The sequence below is a fragment of the Staurois parvus genome, unplaced genomic scaffold, assembly GCF_062004578.1.
Source record: "Staurois parvus isolate SC_StPar_1 unplaced genomic scaffold, SC_StPar_1.0 ptg000229l, whole genome shotgun sequence".
Classification (NCBI taxonomy): Eukaryota; Metazoa; Chordata; class Amphibia; order Anura; family Ranidae; genus Staurois; species Staurois parvus.
In genome coordinates, this window is record NW_028318025.1 from 6,545,895 (window position 1) to 6,562,384 (window position 16,490).

The following is a 16,490-nucleotide window of genomic DNA, read 5'->3' on the forward strand; positions in this document are numbered from 1 at the left end:
GGATTTATATAGCGCAAACAGTTTGCTCAGCACTTTACAAAATAAAAGGAGACAATACAGCAACAATACAGTTCAATACAAGAGGGTTAGGATGGCCCTGCTCCTTGGAGCTTACAATCTAAGAGGAAGTGGATAACTAAGAAGAGTCTATAGCTTCTTGGTATTGCAAGCTTAGAAGAAACTGTTGCCCAACTGACTGTGGTTTCTGTACATACATGAGTGCCTGTAAATTGCAGCTGAAATAGTTCTCATCTGTCACAAGTTAGCCTGCAGTTTCTTGCTCGTGTATTCTTACCTCCTTGCTGAAGTGCTTTTCCTACCCTGATTCCTTTCACGTGTGGTTTGGTTGTGCTTACCTTTGGGTGTCGCCTACTATTCTCTACTTTTTATTTCCTTCCTTTTCATCACTTCCTCACTTTCCTCCTAGTTTGCTTGCCTATATAAGACATGCTTAGTCTAGCCTACATTGACTGAGCAACTTCACAGTTCTCTGAGCTCCTAGTTGCTTGTTACTTGTGTATCCTGTGCCTGACTACCTGTGTACCGAACCAGGCTTCGTTTACCATCTGTGCTTGTTTGCTACCCGTCCTGACCTCAGCTTGTCTTTTGGATTTCCTCTTGTATCCTGCTGTCTGCACCCTGCACACGCGAGTGATCTCCACATCCTCAGCTGGTCATACCTGGAGGCCTGCCACCTGGTTCCAGCTTGCTACAAGCCCATCCCCACCATCAGGGACTCTGGCGGCGAAACAGGCTGGGGCTTACACTCCATGCCCTGCGGAACCCTGAGTTGGCTACTTACAATGGCTCATTACCACAGATGCTTGACATCATCTTTGTTAGATGATAATATGTATAGTACAGGGTTTCTCAACCAGGGTCCTACAGAACCCTAGGGTTGCTCCAGAGGTTGCTAGGGTTCCTTGAGCAATGAGCAGTTTCTGCCTCTAGGATATGTTCCCACTGGCACCATTGATCTTTATAGCTATCTGAAAGGGGATAATTCTTCACAATGTCCACAAGTTTTAAGAGAATTCTTCCCACTGACCATAACACCTATGTATCATGAATTGTAGATATAGTAATTTTTAGCAGGTGTTTCCTGAGACTGGCACCAGAACAGTTCCAGGTTAGTTAAAAGGAGTTTCCATAACCCTCAGAAGCCATTAATAATCAATTTCTCTCCTTAAACCACCAAAACCAACTTTGCCATTGACTGCAATATATGTTATGGAAATGGAAAAATTTTCAGGAAAATGAAAACTCTCAATTTCATTCATCCTAATCGGGATGTTGACAGCAATAAAAACACTTTTTTTTAGTATAGTGGTGATGTATGGAACCGGTGTTAGGTTTCATTCACTGCTTGTTTCAGTGCTGAAAATCCCCTAAAGTGCTTGCATAGGTTTCTGTAACTATTATCCGAGACCTTTGTTTTGTTAGTGTTGGTCTTTTAAAGTGAACCATTGACCAAACTAAAGCATTTACATATTGTAAACAAACCGTAAAAACACTTTAATACTAGCCTTCATTCATCTATGTAGCTATAGGTATTGTGAAGAAATTGGTCTTCAAACATCACAATAGAGGAGCAAAAATATTAGCTCTTTCTTTATTACTTTTTAATACAACAGAATCTTAGTAGATTGCCAGCCCTGTAATCAAGACAGCCAGCAAGTGTTTCTAGGCTGTTTAAAACCAACTGAAACCAATTTTATAGACTTTGTTGTGTTCTTTGAGGATCTTTTAGAATTAATTAGTTCACAATACAAGTAGCTAGACGGGTCTGGAATGGCTTGTTTCTAAGCTCTTTTTACTGCTTGTTAAAAATATGCAAACACTTTAATGCCCATAGCCTGGGCACAGGTAAACTTTAGGGTCTACATTAATTTTTTGGGTATATATGTGCACAATATACTTACATAGCCATATCTTGTGTCATTAGCTGTGATAAGTATGATTTATAATGTAATCGATGATCTGCTGATGACCCTACTCTGCAAGCATAGGACATACCTTACAAAATGGTAGTCATTACCTGATTTTGCATAACAGATGCAGTATAATAGTTTCCCCTACATAGAAAATGGAATACGCTAATGTCTCAGAAAATTGTAGGCTGGCTTCTGGTGTCTTTGAAATAAGTGTGTATAAGCCGCTATTTTATTTTGTAAGACTGAAAGGGAAAAATGAACAGCTTATGTTATTATGTAATATTTTGAACTCTAATTTGAGAGTTTACGTAATGTCTGTTATTCCATCTGTGGTGTATTGTACTTTTTGTTCATATTAGTACTCATATGACTGCTTTCACCAATCACTGCTTTTCTCTAGTATTGTTTCTATTCACTTTTCTTTTCTCTGGACGCATTGTTTTTAGAAATCCCTATCATGTACCTATTTGTCTATAAAATTATTTACAAGAAAAACATATTAGTGAGAAAACCTGACATTTTATGCTATATTTGTATTTCTATTCCTGCTAAATAAAATGCAATTCCAACTAGTTAGCAATAGTATTCACTCAGAATAAACATTAAACATGATGTACACAATAGATTTTATCACAATCTGCAGTCTGGTTATAGGGAAAATAAAGTTTATACCATAGTTACAGATTCTGCATTTCATTTTAGTTTCACCAAGGACAAAATTACCATTTCCATACCTTACCCTAATTACAGACAGCTACTTGATTGTAGCTATAAATTATTCTATTTTTTTTAATATATAGAGTTGATAAAACAGAATTTTTCTTCCTGATACAAGCAATTATTTAATATTTATTGATATACTAAATCTGATTAAACACCTTGGTAAATAACATAATTATTTGTGTATTTTAATTTTAATGTGCAGTTTTGTATTAGAATTTGTAGTTGTTGCTTTTATTTTTTTATTTTTGAATGCATAAGCTTGCATGTGATTTATTTTTCTGCATCAGCTTGTGAGTATATGTATGTCTTTTAAATGACCAAGTCATAAAATAGAATTCAAATGTGCTGACCTACTTGGGAATGGGTGGACATTTACCGGTAATTATGTGAACATGCACTTAAAAATAATGTAGATACAGTTGCACTTAAATTATAGACTGCCTTGCCTCCCCCCTCATCCCGTCAAAGAGACATCTTTCTTACAATCACCTGTCTCCAATCTAGGGAGATATTGTCCACAAAGCCACAGGGCTGCTTGTCAAACATCTTCTGACCCAGGCCACGGGCTGTGCACTCTACATTTAGCTCTATGGAGGGTATGTACTTTATGTTCTTGCAGAATATGAATTCTCTATGGAACTGAATGGAGAACACTCTATCTGGATCAAGGACAGGTGAGTGGGATGGTGAGGTCTGGGCAGGGCTGGGGGTACCTACAATATAAATGTTACTGCTTCCTTTTTTGCCTTGAATAGAGTAGGAAATAGATAAAATGCCTGCCCCTTTTCTTTTTTGTTGAACCTGTTGTTATTGGAAGACAAAGTGAGAAGAAAAAGTAGGAAAATTTTCCTCTGACAGTTGTCACCAAGAGTGTCCCTACTGATAGATTTCTTCAAACCTTCATTTGCACTGACAGCTGTAAAACAAGTGCAGATAGGAACAGATTGCAATAAAAACCTGACAGGGATTCTAATCCTTCCCCCTTCTCTCCAGAACTAAAATCTATAGCTAGGGATATACTTTAGGCCTTATGCACACTGAGTGTTTGCTCGGCTCCTCTGAATGCCATTTCTCCTGGCAGGAGAAAAGCTGCTTTAAAAACACAGTAAAAGCCACATACTGCACACGTGTTTATGCATGTTTGCATGTATGCACATTATTGCATTCTATTAACCAGAATATTAATTTATTATACAGTCAGGTCCGTAAATATTGGGACATCGACACAATTCTAACATTTTTGGCTCTATACACCACCACAATAGATTGTAAATGAAATGAACAAGATGTGCTTTAACTGCAGACTCTCAGCTTTAATTTGAGGGTATTTACATCCATATCAGGTGAACGGTGTAGGAATTACAACAGTTTGCATATGTGCCTCCCACTTGTTAAGGGACCAAAAGTAATGGGACAATTGGCTTCTCAGTTGTTCCATGGCCAGGTGTGTGTTATTCCCTCATTATCCCAATTACAATGAGCAGATAAAAGGTCCAGAGTTAATTTCAAGTGTGCTATTTGCATTTGGAATCTGTTGCTGTCAACTCTCAAGATGAGATCCAAAGAGCTGTTACCATCAGTGAAGCAAGCCATCATTAGGCTGAAAAAACAAAACAAACCCATCAGAGAGATAGCAAAAACATTAGGCGTGGCCAAAACAACTGTTTGGAACATTCTTAAAAAGAAGGAACGCACCAGTGAGCTCAGCAACACCAAAAGACCTGGAAGACCACGGAAAACAACTGTGGTGGATGACAGAAGAATTCTTTCCCTGGTGAAGAAAACACCCTTCACAACAGTTGGCCAGATCAAGAACACTCTCCAGGAGGTAGGCGTATGTGTGTCAAAGTCAACAATCAAGAGAAGACTTCACCAGAGTGAATACAGAGGGTTCACCACAAGATGTAAACCATTGGTGAGCCTCAAAACAGGAAGGCCAGATTAGAGTTTGCCAAACGACATCTAAAAAAGCCTTCACAGTTCTGGAACAACATCCTATGGACAGATGAGACCAAGATCAACTTGTACCAGAGTGATGGGAAGAGAAGAGTATGGAGAAGGAAAGGAACTGCTCATGATCCTAAGCATACCACCTAATCAGTGAAGCATGGTGGTGGTAGTGTCATGGGGTGGACATGTATGGCTGCCAATGGAACTGCTTCTCTTGTATTTATTGATGATGTGACTGCTGACAAAAGCAGCAGGATTAATTCTGAAGTGTTTCGGGCAATATTATCTGCTCATATTCAGCCAAATGCTTCAGAACTCATTGGACACCGCTTCACAGTGCAGATGGACAATGATCCAAAGCATACTGCAAAAGCAACCAAAGAGTTTTTAAGGGAAAGAAGTGGAATATTATGCAATGGCCAAGTCAATCACCTGACCTGAATCCGATTGAGCATGCATTTCACTTGCTGAAGACAAAACTGAAGGGAAAATGCCCCAAGAACAAGCAGGAACTGAAGACAGTTGCAGTAGAGGCCTGGCAGAGCATCACCAGGGATGAAACCCAGCGTCTGGTGATGTCTATGCGTTCCAGACTTCAGGCTGTAATTGACTGCAAAGGATTTGCAACCAAGTATTAAAAAGTGAAAGTTTGATTTATGATTATTATTCTGTCCCATTATTTTTGGTCCCTTAACAAGTGGGAGGCACATATGCAAACTGTTGTAATTCCTACACCGTTCACTTGATTTGGATGTAAATACCCTCAAATTAAAGCTGACAGTCTGCAGTTAAAGCACATCTTGGTCATTTCATTTCAAATCCATTGTGGTGGTGTATAGAGCCAAAAATGTTAGAATTGTGTAGATGTCCCAATATTTATGGACCTGACTGTAGCTGTTAGAATGCATTTACGGACAAACACTCTAGAGTTCTGCATGTTTCTGCCCATACACGTCTAGAGTTCTACATGTTTCTGCCCATACACTAGTGATGTTTTTTATTTCTGCTTCCTCTTCTAAAATGCTTGTAAACACCTATGTGTGCATGGACACATAGGCTAACATAGTGGTGCATTTACAGGCAGAAAAGCCACTGAGGTCAAAGCTACAGGTTTGCTGTAATCCCCCCATCCTATTCTTTATATACTCACCTTTCCTTCACTCAACTGCTCTGTTCAGTACTGGGAACTAAAGGAAATTCCTAGTGCTTCTGGGTCTAAGGGAGCATACAGTCTAGCCATGCCACAATGCTAGACTTAGCTGCCCTGTCAATTGAGGATGTTATAATCCCATGTAAACTACAATTCTGGCAACTCATAGCTTACACAGGTATTTTTTTTCTCTCCCAGAGAGCAGTGGGCGAGCAAAAGGAAATTATGTACTGCCAGGGATGTCTAATTTAGTGCCAGTTCACATATGTGCGGATTGGATGCGGTTTGACGTGGATCCAACCTGAATGACATGTGAAATAAATATTGTTTCCTATGGTGCCTGTTCACATATGTCCAGTGCACTGGTGGTGCGGATTCAGTACGGATTCACTGCGGTTTGAAAAAGAGTCATGTATGATTTCTGAGCAGTGCGGTTCAGTTCAGGTGTGGATTACAGGCTATTGACTTCTATGGGAACTGTTTCTAAACTCCTATTGAAGTTTATTGGAGCCAAAATGCATTCTTCCCATGCCCCATAAGCTCATGTACTTTTTTGGGATTCAGTTTGAAATGACATTTAGGTGTGAATGGACACTATTGAATATAATGGAAATCCTAGTATCAGGCATTAAGGTGCTTCTAGTAAAGCTTCAAATCCCACTTCAGAATGCTCAGGTATGAACAGGCCCTTAAAATGAACCTGGCTGGGTAGCATAAAGTGTAATCTAGCAAAAATGTTTGTAGTTATTTTGAATAGAGGGCAAGATATAAAACCTCTTCCAGGTTCCTATTGATGTCTGTGTCCTTGCTGACTAGAATTTCCTTCACCCAAGTGATAGTGGTCACTAAACCAGTAACTTAGTGGAAACATCTCCTATGGGGACAAAGGCAGCAACAAAGTGGAATGGGGTTAGAACCTCTCTCTTTGTGCCTGTCTGTATCATCTTTTGGGAACATTCTTTTTTTTTACCTCCTGCCCCACAGTGGTCACTTTGACAGGAAACAGAATGCAGGAATAACATGACAGACATTCTAAACCCTTCCCCACTAAAGTCCAAAAGCAAAAATAAAAAGAGACCCACAAAATTAGTAATACTTAGGTCACTGCTTAGATCAATACTTAGGTCACTGACCTAATTTAACCATGTAACCAAATTAGGTCAATGGTGTCCCAACATCCCCACCCGTTTGTATACATGCAGCTTCAGTGCATAGATTCTCCAGCCCATGGCCCATTGCCCCAGCAATGACAACTAAATTCTGTGTTCAAACTGAACCCAAGCTCATCCTTAGTCCTGTTATCACACAGAAATTCCAATGGAAGAAGGCCTGTTTGGTCTAATGAGCAAATCTCCAAAGAAAGTAGAATATGTTAGCCTCTCATTTAAAACATGATATATTGCTGCATACTCATTAAATAGTTCTTTCCACTTGAAGCTAATAATGGGGTTTCAGAGATGTGCACGATGGGAAAAATGTGTTTTGTTTCAGTTTTATTTGTTAAGTAAATAATTTCCTAATAGTCGTTATGTTAGAGGGATTTGTGTAGCACCCTAGTAGTACACCCTAGTAGTACCTGTGTAGTAGTTTATCTAGGGGGAGCTAGATCCTAATGGTTAGACAGGAGCTGGTTAGCATCTCAAATGTAATAGCCAGAAGGGTCAAATTGTGATCAGGGCTGAAAGACTCTGCGGGCCAGCCCCTCTGGAATTTCCTCCCTCCTCTGAGGTTTTTGGTGGTGAGCCTTGGTGACAGTGGGTGGAGCTGAGGAATGGCTGGCTGCACTCTTGAGGGACCTCAGCCAATCCCCAGCAGAAAGCTTGTGAAGGGCTGGGACTCCCTTAAAAGTGTAGGAGCCTGCTCAGTAGAGGAGCGGAAGAGATTCGGGTAGAAGAGTGAGAGAGGAAGATTTAAGGCTGTGAGAAGGGAGGCTGCCAGGAGGCCTAGTGGGATGGGGCCTGCCTGTGAGCTTAGAGCTGGAGAGGCAGAAAACTCGGAGCTCACTGGCCACTGAGTGAGAACTACCTTTATGGCAGGGACGGAGCAGCCCAGCTAATAGGCCTGGTAGCAGCAGCCAACCTGCAAGCGGTGCAAGAGAAGATCTGAGTGAGTACACCTGCACCCCCTGGGTGGATAGAGGAAGGAGCACTCTGGTGGGAAACCAGATTATCCCCCTACTAGTGACTGTTCTGCTATTCAAAGGGACAGGAGTCAGATCCCCTGCTCAGGAAAAGTCTCCATATTGCTGGGTGAAGAGGAATTAATCTAGGGTCTGGGATGGTACAAGAAGGAAACACTGGCTAGCTCTCCAACAGAGACTTTGTTGCAGAAGAAAAGCTTGTGACTAGTTCCAGGAAGTTTGTACTCAGATATCGGTTACCTTGGGCATCCTATACCCCCTTAACCTTCTCTCAGTTCTAAATCCCCTCAATAAACAACAAAACAAAAGCTCAAGGACTGGTTTCTGACTCTGAAGCAAGCTTGTGTGGAAAATGCTGAATGCCTGGCTGTGCCGGACTATAGGGAGACCCAAATCAACAGCAACCCCAAGGGGGTAGTGCAGCATTTATTTTCTGAATGATTTGTTATTTTGGGAGAGTATATATTTGTAGTTCTGAATCAATTTGTATTTTCGGAAGTTATGTTCTTTTTCTGTTATTTTGGAAGATTGGCTGTGCTTATATGGTATTAAGTTGATATAATCATTTCTCCATTCCCAACTGACTTAGTTTGTTGGGCCGTGCACATGTAAATTAAACAAACGGTCTGTTAAGTTCAAGCCCAATACAAAAAAATATCTTATTAGAATATTCACGCTATGCTCACTAGAATAGGAACAAATGGATCTGAATCAGTGTGGATCATTTGTTATGTCATTACATTATTTTGGATGCTTCAAACATTAACAAAAGATTCAAGCGATCACATCATGTCATCCAGATGAAGCAAATGAATGTGAATTAATTTGTTGTTTCATTATAATTTATTTCGTATTATTTGATATTTGTTATTATTGTGATTCGGAGATTCAGATACATCCTAATCTCTGAATCACAAATTTTATCCAAATTTTGATTCGTAACGAAAGAAATTGCAGACTTCTAGTAGGGTTTATTCATCAGCTGTTTAGCTTACGCTAATATGAGAAATTAATACTATTCTTTCAGGTTTTGAGTATCTCTTGATAGACAGGTAAGAAGCACGGTGAATACATTCAGTAAGTTTTGATGTGATTCTTTTCTTTGCTAGGTGTTGTTGTCTTTCCACATGGAGAAGACAGAAAATCAATCCCACTTTACCTGGAGGCAAATACTAGTGGGCCTGAGGGCTTTGGATTACAGCTGATTGGTCTCAGTAGCAGTGTGCCCAGTGGTGCCCGTCTAAAGTAAGAGCAGCATTTGTTCATTCTGATGTAGTTTCTTCCGTACTGCATTAAAATGTTCATTCAGATCTTATTTCTCTGATATTGTTTTAGAATTTTGTCGTACAAATTAGAGGATAAAGATTATCTGCAGCATTTCATATTCTGTATTTCCTGAAAGGGAAACTGGAAAAACTTGAAGAACAACTACAGGCATACTACATAATAAAAATGACTTGTTGGGCAACTAATAATATTTTGTTCTACAATGTTTTTTCTCTCTGTTACTTCTAATGACATTCAATTCATTGTCTTAATCAGCAAGCAGCCTCATTCCTTCGCATTCACATCATTGACCTCAGGCTGTGATGGCGGCAGGTTGTACTGAAGTGTTTGCATAGACAGACAGATGCACTGGCTGTCAGGCTTGCCCCCCCCCCCCCATAGTAACTACTCTAATTAAGTCTATTAAGCTTGTTAACCTCTAAAACCTTATGGTAATATATATATAAAACGAATCACAAAATGAGCTGAATGGCTCCAAATAATTTTAAAGATATCACTAGTATATGGATGCATCAATATTGGTAAATGATATTTGGATTGTCTGATTGAATATATTATACAATAACTCTATTTGTAAATGCATAGGTGCTTACAGTATAGACTACTACAAGCAGTAATATCATTTTGTTACTGCAGTGAAAAAGAAATGTGATATTTGACAGCCTAAAGAAGTGGCCTCATTTACACTTAAAATTACTAAAAGCGGTGAAGCGCTAAACAATAAATAATAAATATAAACAATTTAACTTAAATAACAATTACCAACTAAAGTGCTCTGATCCAATCAGGAATCCAAATAGTGAAATATATATGTGAAAACTGGTGAAAATACAGGAGTCTTCCTGTTTCAATACACACTGTAAAAAATGGAAACCCCCTATCAGGGGGAAAACAATCAAATATGGTGATTTGTGCCAACCATAATTAATTAAATACACATACCCACTCTCAAAGACAACCACATATAAGGTTATAAAATATCTCAAATGCAAATCAATCAATCCACAAATAATGTCCAATAAACAGAAAACATATAGCCATGATCTTCAAACACAATTCATGCAGGTGATGAGGTGAATAGGTGATCTCCACACTTGTGAAATATCCTGAAATAGCAGAAATGCCCCCTCACCTCCAAACCGTGACCACAAGGGCCAGCTCGCCTTACTGGATCACCCCACGATCCTTGTAGATATTATCTCGTCACAGGAGAAAGATGCCACATGAAATCCCTACAGCAATACCACTTACTCCTCTCAGGTTCCCTCCAGGCACAGGTACCGCAATACAGCTCACTCCCCACTCAGGATCATATTAGTAAAACAGAAAGAGATCCTCCATGGTGTAGTAACGTTTATTAATCCACAGAACAAATAAAAATGCCAATTGCCCACTCACATTTACTCCATAGGTAAACAGCATCTAAACCTCTTGCTATGTGTGTACTGCATGGGTTTTGTTGGGTGTACCAAAATGGCGCCCACGCCTGGAAGTGCGTCACCACATCACCAGAAACTCGTCACTGCGTACCAACGAGTTGCGTCATGTTGCCACGTGATTTGATCAGGGTATCTATCAGGATACCCTGATGAAGTCACGTGGCAACGTGACGCAATGCGTTGGTTTTCTTTTAAAACAATTCAAATGAACCTCCAAGCAATACGACTGTTTTTCACTAGGTGCTCCTAACCACTCCTCAAGGATTTAATCTTCTGATAAGTGATCTACTTATCAGAACCTGAGACACAGAAGCCAAGGACTCCAACCAGGTCCGCACACACCGCTGTGATAACAATTTACCTCCCCCAAGGAGCACTCCCCCCCCCCCTTGTTTGATTTATATCAAAACAGATTCTCTTGTTACTGGTTCAGTGCTACCACAAATCAACCAGTTTTTTTTTTAAATCCTGATGGGCTTATAATGCCTCCTAGCACAGATATATATTAAAATGCATATTTGTTTGATACACTGACTTTTTCATCAAAATTTCTAGCTGTCTTACCTATTAAACAGAACAGAGATTCAGAAAAAATTAGTGTCAAAGAGTTCCTACTGTGTCCTAAACTGTATAGTTATTATTTTAAATTTTGCATTCAAAATCCACTTTTCTCGATTAATTAATGGAAGATTATAGCATTATTTTTTAGGGCAATGATCAATTATGTTGCAACCCACAGAATAAAATGTATTTCTCCATTCTGCCTTACAGATCAGGATTTACTTATGCAGAATTTGAACCAATGGGAGTATTCCAGTTTTTCCCCAATTCAAGGTACATTGTAGTGCAGGAAGACAACCAGACTGTGTCACTCCATATTCAACGCTTGTTTGGTTTCCATGGCAACAACACAAAACTTACTTTCACAACCATATCAGGAAGTGCCAAAGAAAAAGAAGATTTTGTGCCCATTTTAAATGGAGAACTGATTTTTGAGAAAGGTCAAACCTCCTCAGTAATAATTATTTCAATAATTAATGATAAAATATATGAACTAGATGAATTATTTTATGTTAACTTAACATCTTTAGAAAGTACTGATGTCTACCACCAGAGGCCAAGACTACATTTTGATTACAGTCTTTCATCTATAACAATATTGGCAAATGATTTCATGTCTGGGTTGCTAAGCGTTGGGCCTGCCATAACATTTATCAATGAAGATTCAAACAATAGTGCACTAAATTCCGTGACTATCCAAGTAAAGCGGACTCAAGGTTCTAGTGGGATTGTTCATGTCACACTTACTACCTTTGGGTCTCGAAAGGCCAAGAATGGATTGCAGGGACTACCTTTTGAGCAAAGTCACATGTCCAGAAATATTTCTTGGGCAACTGAAGATTTGGACTTTGAAGCACAAGCTATTCTGATTACCATGCTGGATGGCCAGAGTGAAACTCAGGTGTCTATTAAAATTATAGATGACGATGATCCTGAGGGTTTGGAGGTCTTCTATGTCTTCCTCACACATCCTCAAGGAGGAGCTCAGATAATGGATGGCAGGGATGATGCTGGATTTTCAGTTTTTTCAACCATTATTATTCAAGGTACAGTACTTTATTTTAAATATTCCTCATTATACTGTATGTGTTCTCACTTTAATGGTTGTCCCGCTGAGACTTTATTGCCTAATGCATTTGCCACATTTATACAGATGCATATATTCCCTAGGACCTGATGGAATAACCAACAAGTGTCTTTTTGGATTTTGGAAATAAACAGGATCACCCAGAGAAAACCTTTGGTAGCAGGGGAGGGGAGGGAGCATATTCTATAGGTCAAAAAGTTTGTGGATACCTGATCATCACACCACCCTATATGGTCAAACGTTTGCAAGTTCAGGTGTTTGCAGTGAAAAATACTGTTAATTCAAAAGCATACCAAGACAATTTGGACAATTGTGCACCTCCAACCCTGTGTAAATAACTTAAGGGAGGTCTTTCTGTGTTTCAACATGACTGGCCCCTGTGTGCAAACCAGGTCCATAAAGACGTGGTTTGACAAGTTTGGTGTGGAGAAAGTCAAGCGGCCTGAACACAGCCCTGACCTTAACCCACCCACTGAAAACCACTGGGAATTATAATGCCGATTGCAAGTCAGGTCCTGTCACCCAACTTTAGTATCTGATCCCACAAGTGCACTTTTGGTTAAATGGGCACAAATTCCCACAGACACACTCCAAAATATTGTTGAAACTGTCCCAGAAGGAGGGTGTTATTGCCACAGAGGAGGGGGGGGGAGGTACCTCTAAATTAATGCCTATGGTTTTGGAATTGGATATCCAACAAACAAGCTCATATAGGTGTAATAGGCAGGTGTCCACAAACTTTTGACCATATAGAGTACACCATGCAGATAGCGATCTTTAAGGAATAAAACCTAGGACACCAACACTGCATAGTCATAGTGATGAAAGAAAGTGCTGAGCCAATGTGCTATTAAAGAATATGTTAACCTTTACCTTGTAAAACAATCCAGTTTAAAACAGAAATGTATGTATATATATATATATATATTTTTTATTTTTTTATATGGTCACTGTTCTTAGCTGCATAAGGGGCTAAGACAGGTGGGTAGAGACTGCAGGGGAGAGGGAGGGTTTGTCAGAATGGATCAGAAAAACAGCGGTACACTGATCTTTTCAGTGAAGTGCAGGGGGGGGGGGAGTCAGCACAAGTCTGATCATTAGATTTCAAAGAAGAAAACTGACCACCCTGGGATGGATGTGCTTCCATGCCTAGCATGGTCAGTTTGAAATACAAAAGCAGGAGGAATGGCAGGATCACCATGTATTTCACACAAAAGAGGCAATACAAAGAGAACAGGATACATTTTAATACATGTACACGGTGCAACAATATCAGAAATATGAAATGTTGGGGTAACATACACTAAGTGGCTAAAAGGCTTGTACCATTAAAGCTTGTGGACTGTGTATACAGTTTCTTTAAGCTGATGGCCATCAAGGGTGTAACTGTAGCTATAAAAGACTGTGCAGCTGTTAGGAGGCATGGAAGCACAGGGGAGGCTAACACTTTCTGGTTACACGTTGATTTAGGCAGGTAGTAATAGCAAATGCGAAGTAAAGTTGGATAAAGTTAAATTACGTTTATTTGGAAATCCATATTTTATTTCCAAAAAATGCCATTTTTATTTTCTATGACAAATGAAATTACATTTACAGTGGAGAATAGTGATTTTGCTATTGAACCCTATTGCTCCTGATGGCCAGGTAAAAACATTTAATATCTGGATTGTTTCATAAACAAATTAGCCCTGTGTAGTGGATGTAAGCTCTTGTTTTCATGACTGCCTATCAGCATTCTTTGATTTCTTTTTGCGTGCGTGTATGTGTGCTTTCTGCAATTCCACAATTTCTTCTACCTTAATTCTTCATTGCCCTTTCAGTTTCTCTGAATCAGGTTTGCCTTTCAGAGGTGAAATTGATAAGGTAGTTGACAATCATGTGTAAATGTAAGGCACCTCTGTAGATGTCCTCTGTAGAGCACACCATGGGAACTGCATTTTGCCCTGCTCATAGCACAGCATACATCTACAGTTGTTGCACTGCTTGCTTCCTGCAATATCCCTTTATTTCATACAGATTAAAGAATCTGTTTATCTCTTTGAAATAACGTGGAAAAATCTACAGAAAACCTTTTTTTTCTTAAAATTTCATATTTCTGTTAAAATTTTTTCATGCTATTATACATAAACAGAAAAAAAGGATAACACAGGTGATTCAGGATTAAAACGAGGTAACAAAAAAGGAGGTATCAGTAATCCCCTTGAATGTGAACTATTATAAAATAACACCATTACCCCTGTCAGTCTGTAGTCAGATGTTTCAGCCAGGAGAACGCTGAGAGATCTCTCCACAGCAACAAGCGCCATTCAAGGATAGCAGATTTCCCTTCCTTTTGGAATAAGGGAATCACTATCCTACTCCTACATACAATACCGTATGTTATATAAACCGTAATCTATTTGAACTTGGAATCCCATGTGGACCAAGTATTCATAGTCTGAGCAAAACAGGACAGGGTGTTATCAAAAATAACTTGGTTGCTTATAGCAATAACCTGTGAACCGTGAGCATGCTGGGACTTTTTTGTAAGAACAACAGACTGAGATGGGTAGTGATGTCATTTTATATGATATACAGTATGTACTCATTCCCTCTACTGCTACATATCAAACAGTTCGTACAAAAAAGAGGGTTCCCCTGGGAGGTCTGTCACTGCTACTCCCCCCCCCCCCCAAATTTAAAAGGGCAGTCCACACTTCAATGAAATGTTCTCTGCTAATTACAAAATCCATAAACAAACTTCACATCAAAGAACAACTGTGGGTTACTTGCATCAGGGAAATATGTCCTTTATTACAGCTTTTATTACATGTCCCAGCCCATGCGTGTGCCCTTGAGTTCTCCAAATTTTTTGAATCTTCACATACGCACAAAACAGTAGTTGGTTACCTAGACGTGTAATGGTGGATATGTGGTTTTGCCTTTGCTACAATAAAGATATTCCTAGATGGAAGATCCTTGCACCATTTCTCATTCTTTAGGCAATGCTTTAAAGTGGTATTAACCTTCCCAAAAAAAACAAAACAGTATATTACAGCCTACCAATCATTAAATGTAGTGGCTGCATTTTCTTTTTTTAGGCTTTTTTCCCTTTATTTACACCTGGTGATCCAACCATTATCATATTCTCCACTCCACTGGAGGAGCAAAGGAGACACCTCTGGACTTCAGCATTGTCAATCTGGGGAGAGGGTAGTACTAGATGCTCTAGCAAATTTAGTTAGACTTGACTAACAAATTAAAACCAAACCCTATCTACAGGGGCGGACTGACAACTCATGGGGCCCCCGGGCAATAGGGGATCATGGGGCCCCTGTATCCTTGCCCAAACTCAAAAAAGCCTATGAAAAAGGTACCAGGGGCATCTCATGGGGCCACCTACTGACTCCGGGCCCTCGGGCAGTGCCCCAGTTTCCAAATGGTCAGTCTGCCCCTGCCTGTCTAACACTTTTAAGCACTTATAGCAACAGCTTTTCTTTTGGGATAAAGGTTATCCTATCTTTTTAAGCTGACCCCACCTCACAGTTCTTAACCACTCAATTATTATTGTTCTTTATTCACCCACTAGTCAGTCAGTTTTTTTCTTAATGTTTCAGCTTTTAAAAACTGAATGAAGAGTTTGGTATTTTGCTCAATATATTATTTTGATATGTGGCTGAAAAGATGCTTTATTTTGAAGGTAATGATTTACAGAATGGCATATTGGGATTTGCTGTGGAGTCTTTGGACGGTCTAACACTTGATGAAGATTCCATCCAGAGGACTACGCAACTCAAAGTGTTACGACAAGCCAACAGGTTGGGGAAACATACATTGCTAGATATTGCCCTGATTTCTCCCACTTTGGAAATGGCATTCAGAAATCATACCCCAGTGCCTTTTAATCTGAATCCTTCAAGAAGTGCTTTCTTTACAATCCAGCAGTGCAAAAGAATATTGATTCTGCCTCAATATCAACTTTTGTGGCTTGCTTTAATTTACAGTCTCTTTTTTACTAGCAGTGCTAATTTGATTTTTGCTGGTAATATAAATAATTGTAAAAATTGCCTTATGATTTCACCTGAATTTTACAAAAGGTCGATTGTGCTTTTTTGTTGGAGCCCCTAAGGTACAGCTACAATTTATGTGCATGACCAAACATGGGTCTACAAACCCAGTACATTAGTACATTTTCATATACTGAATATTTAACTCTGAGTATTAAATAATACTGTTTGTA

General features: G+C 39.4%; 1 protein-coding gene across 1 annotated transcript in view; it reads left to right on the forward strand.

The window, feature by feature from the left end:
- Window positions 1–16,490, forward strand: part of ADGRV1 (adhesion G protein-coupled receptor V1) — a 500,140-nt gene that overhangs the window by 266,329 nt on the left and 217,321 nt on the right. Inside the window, exons 75-77 of the mRNA XM_089679659.1 lie at window positions 9,007–9,142; window positions 11,395–12,230; window positions 15,951–16,068. Coding sequence (XP_089535785.1) covers window positions 9,007–9,142; window positions 11,395–12,230; window positions 15,951–16,068 — 1,090 coding nt within the window. The remainder of the gene's footprint in view (window positions 1–9,006; window positions 9,143–11,394; window positions 12,231–15,950; window positions 16,069–16,490) is intronic.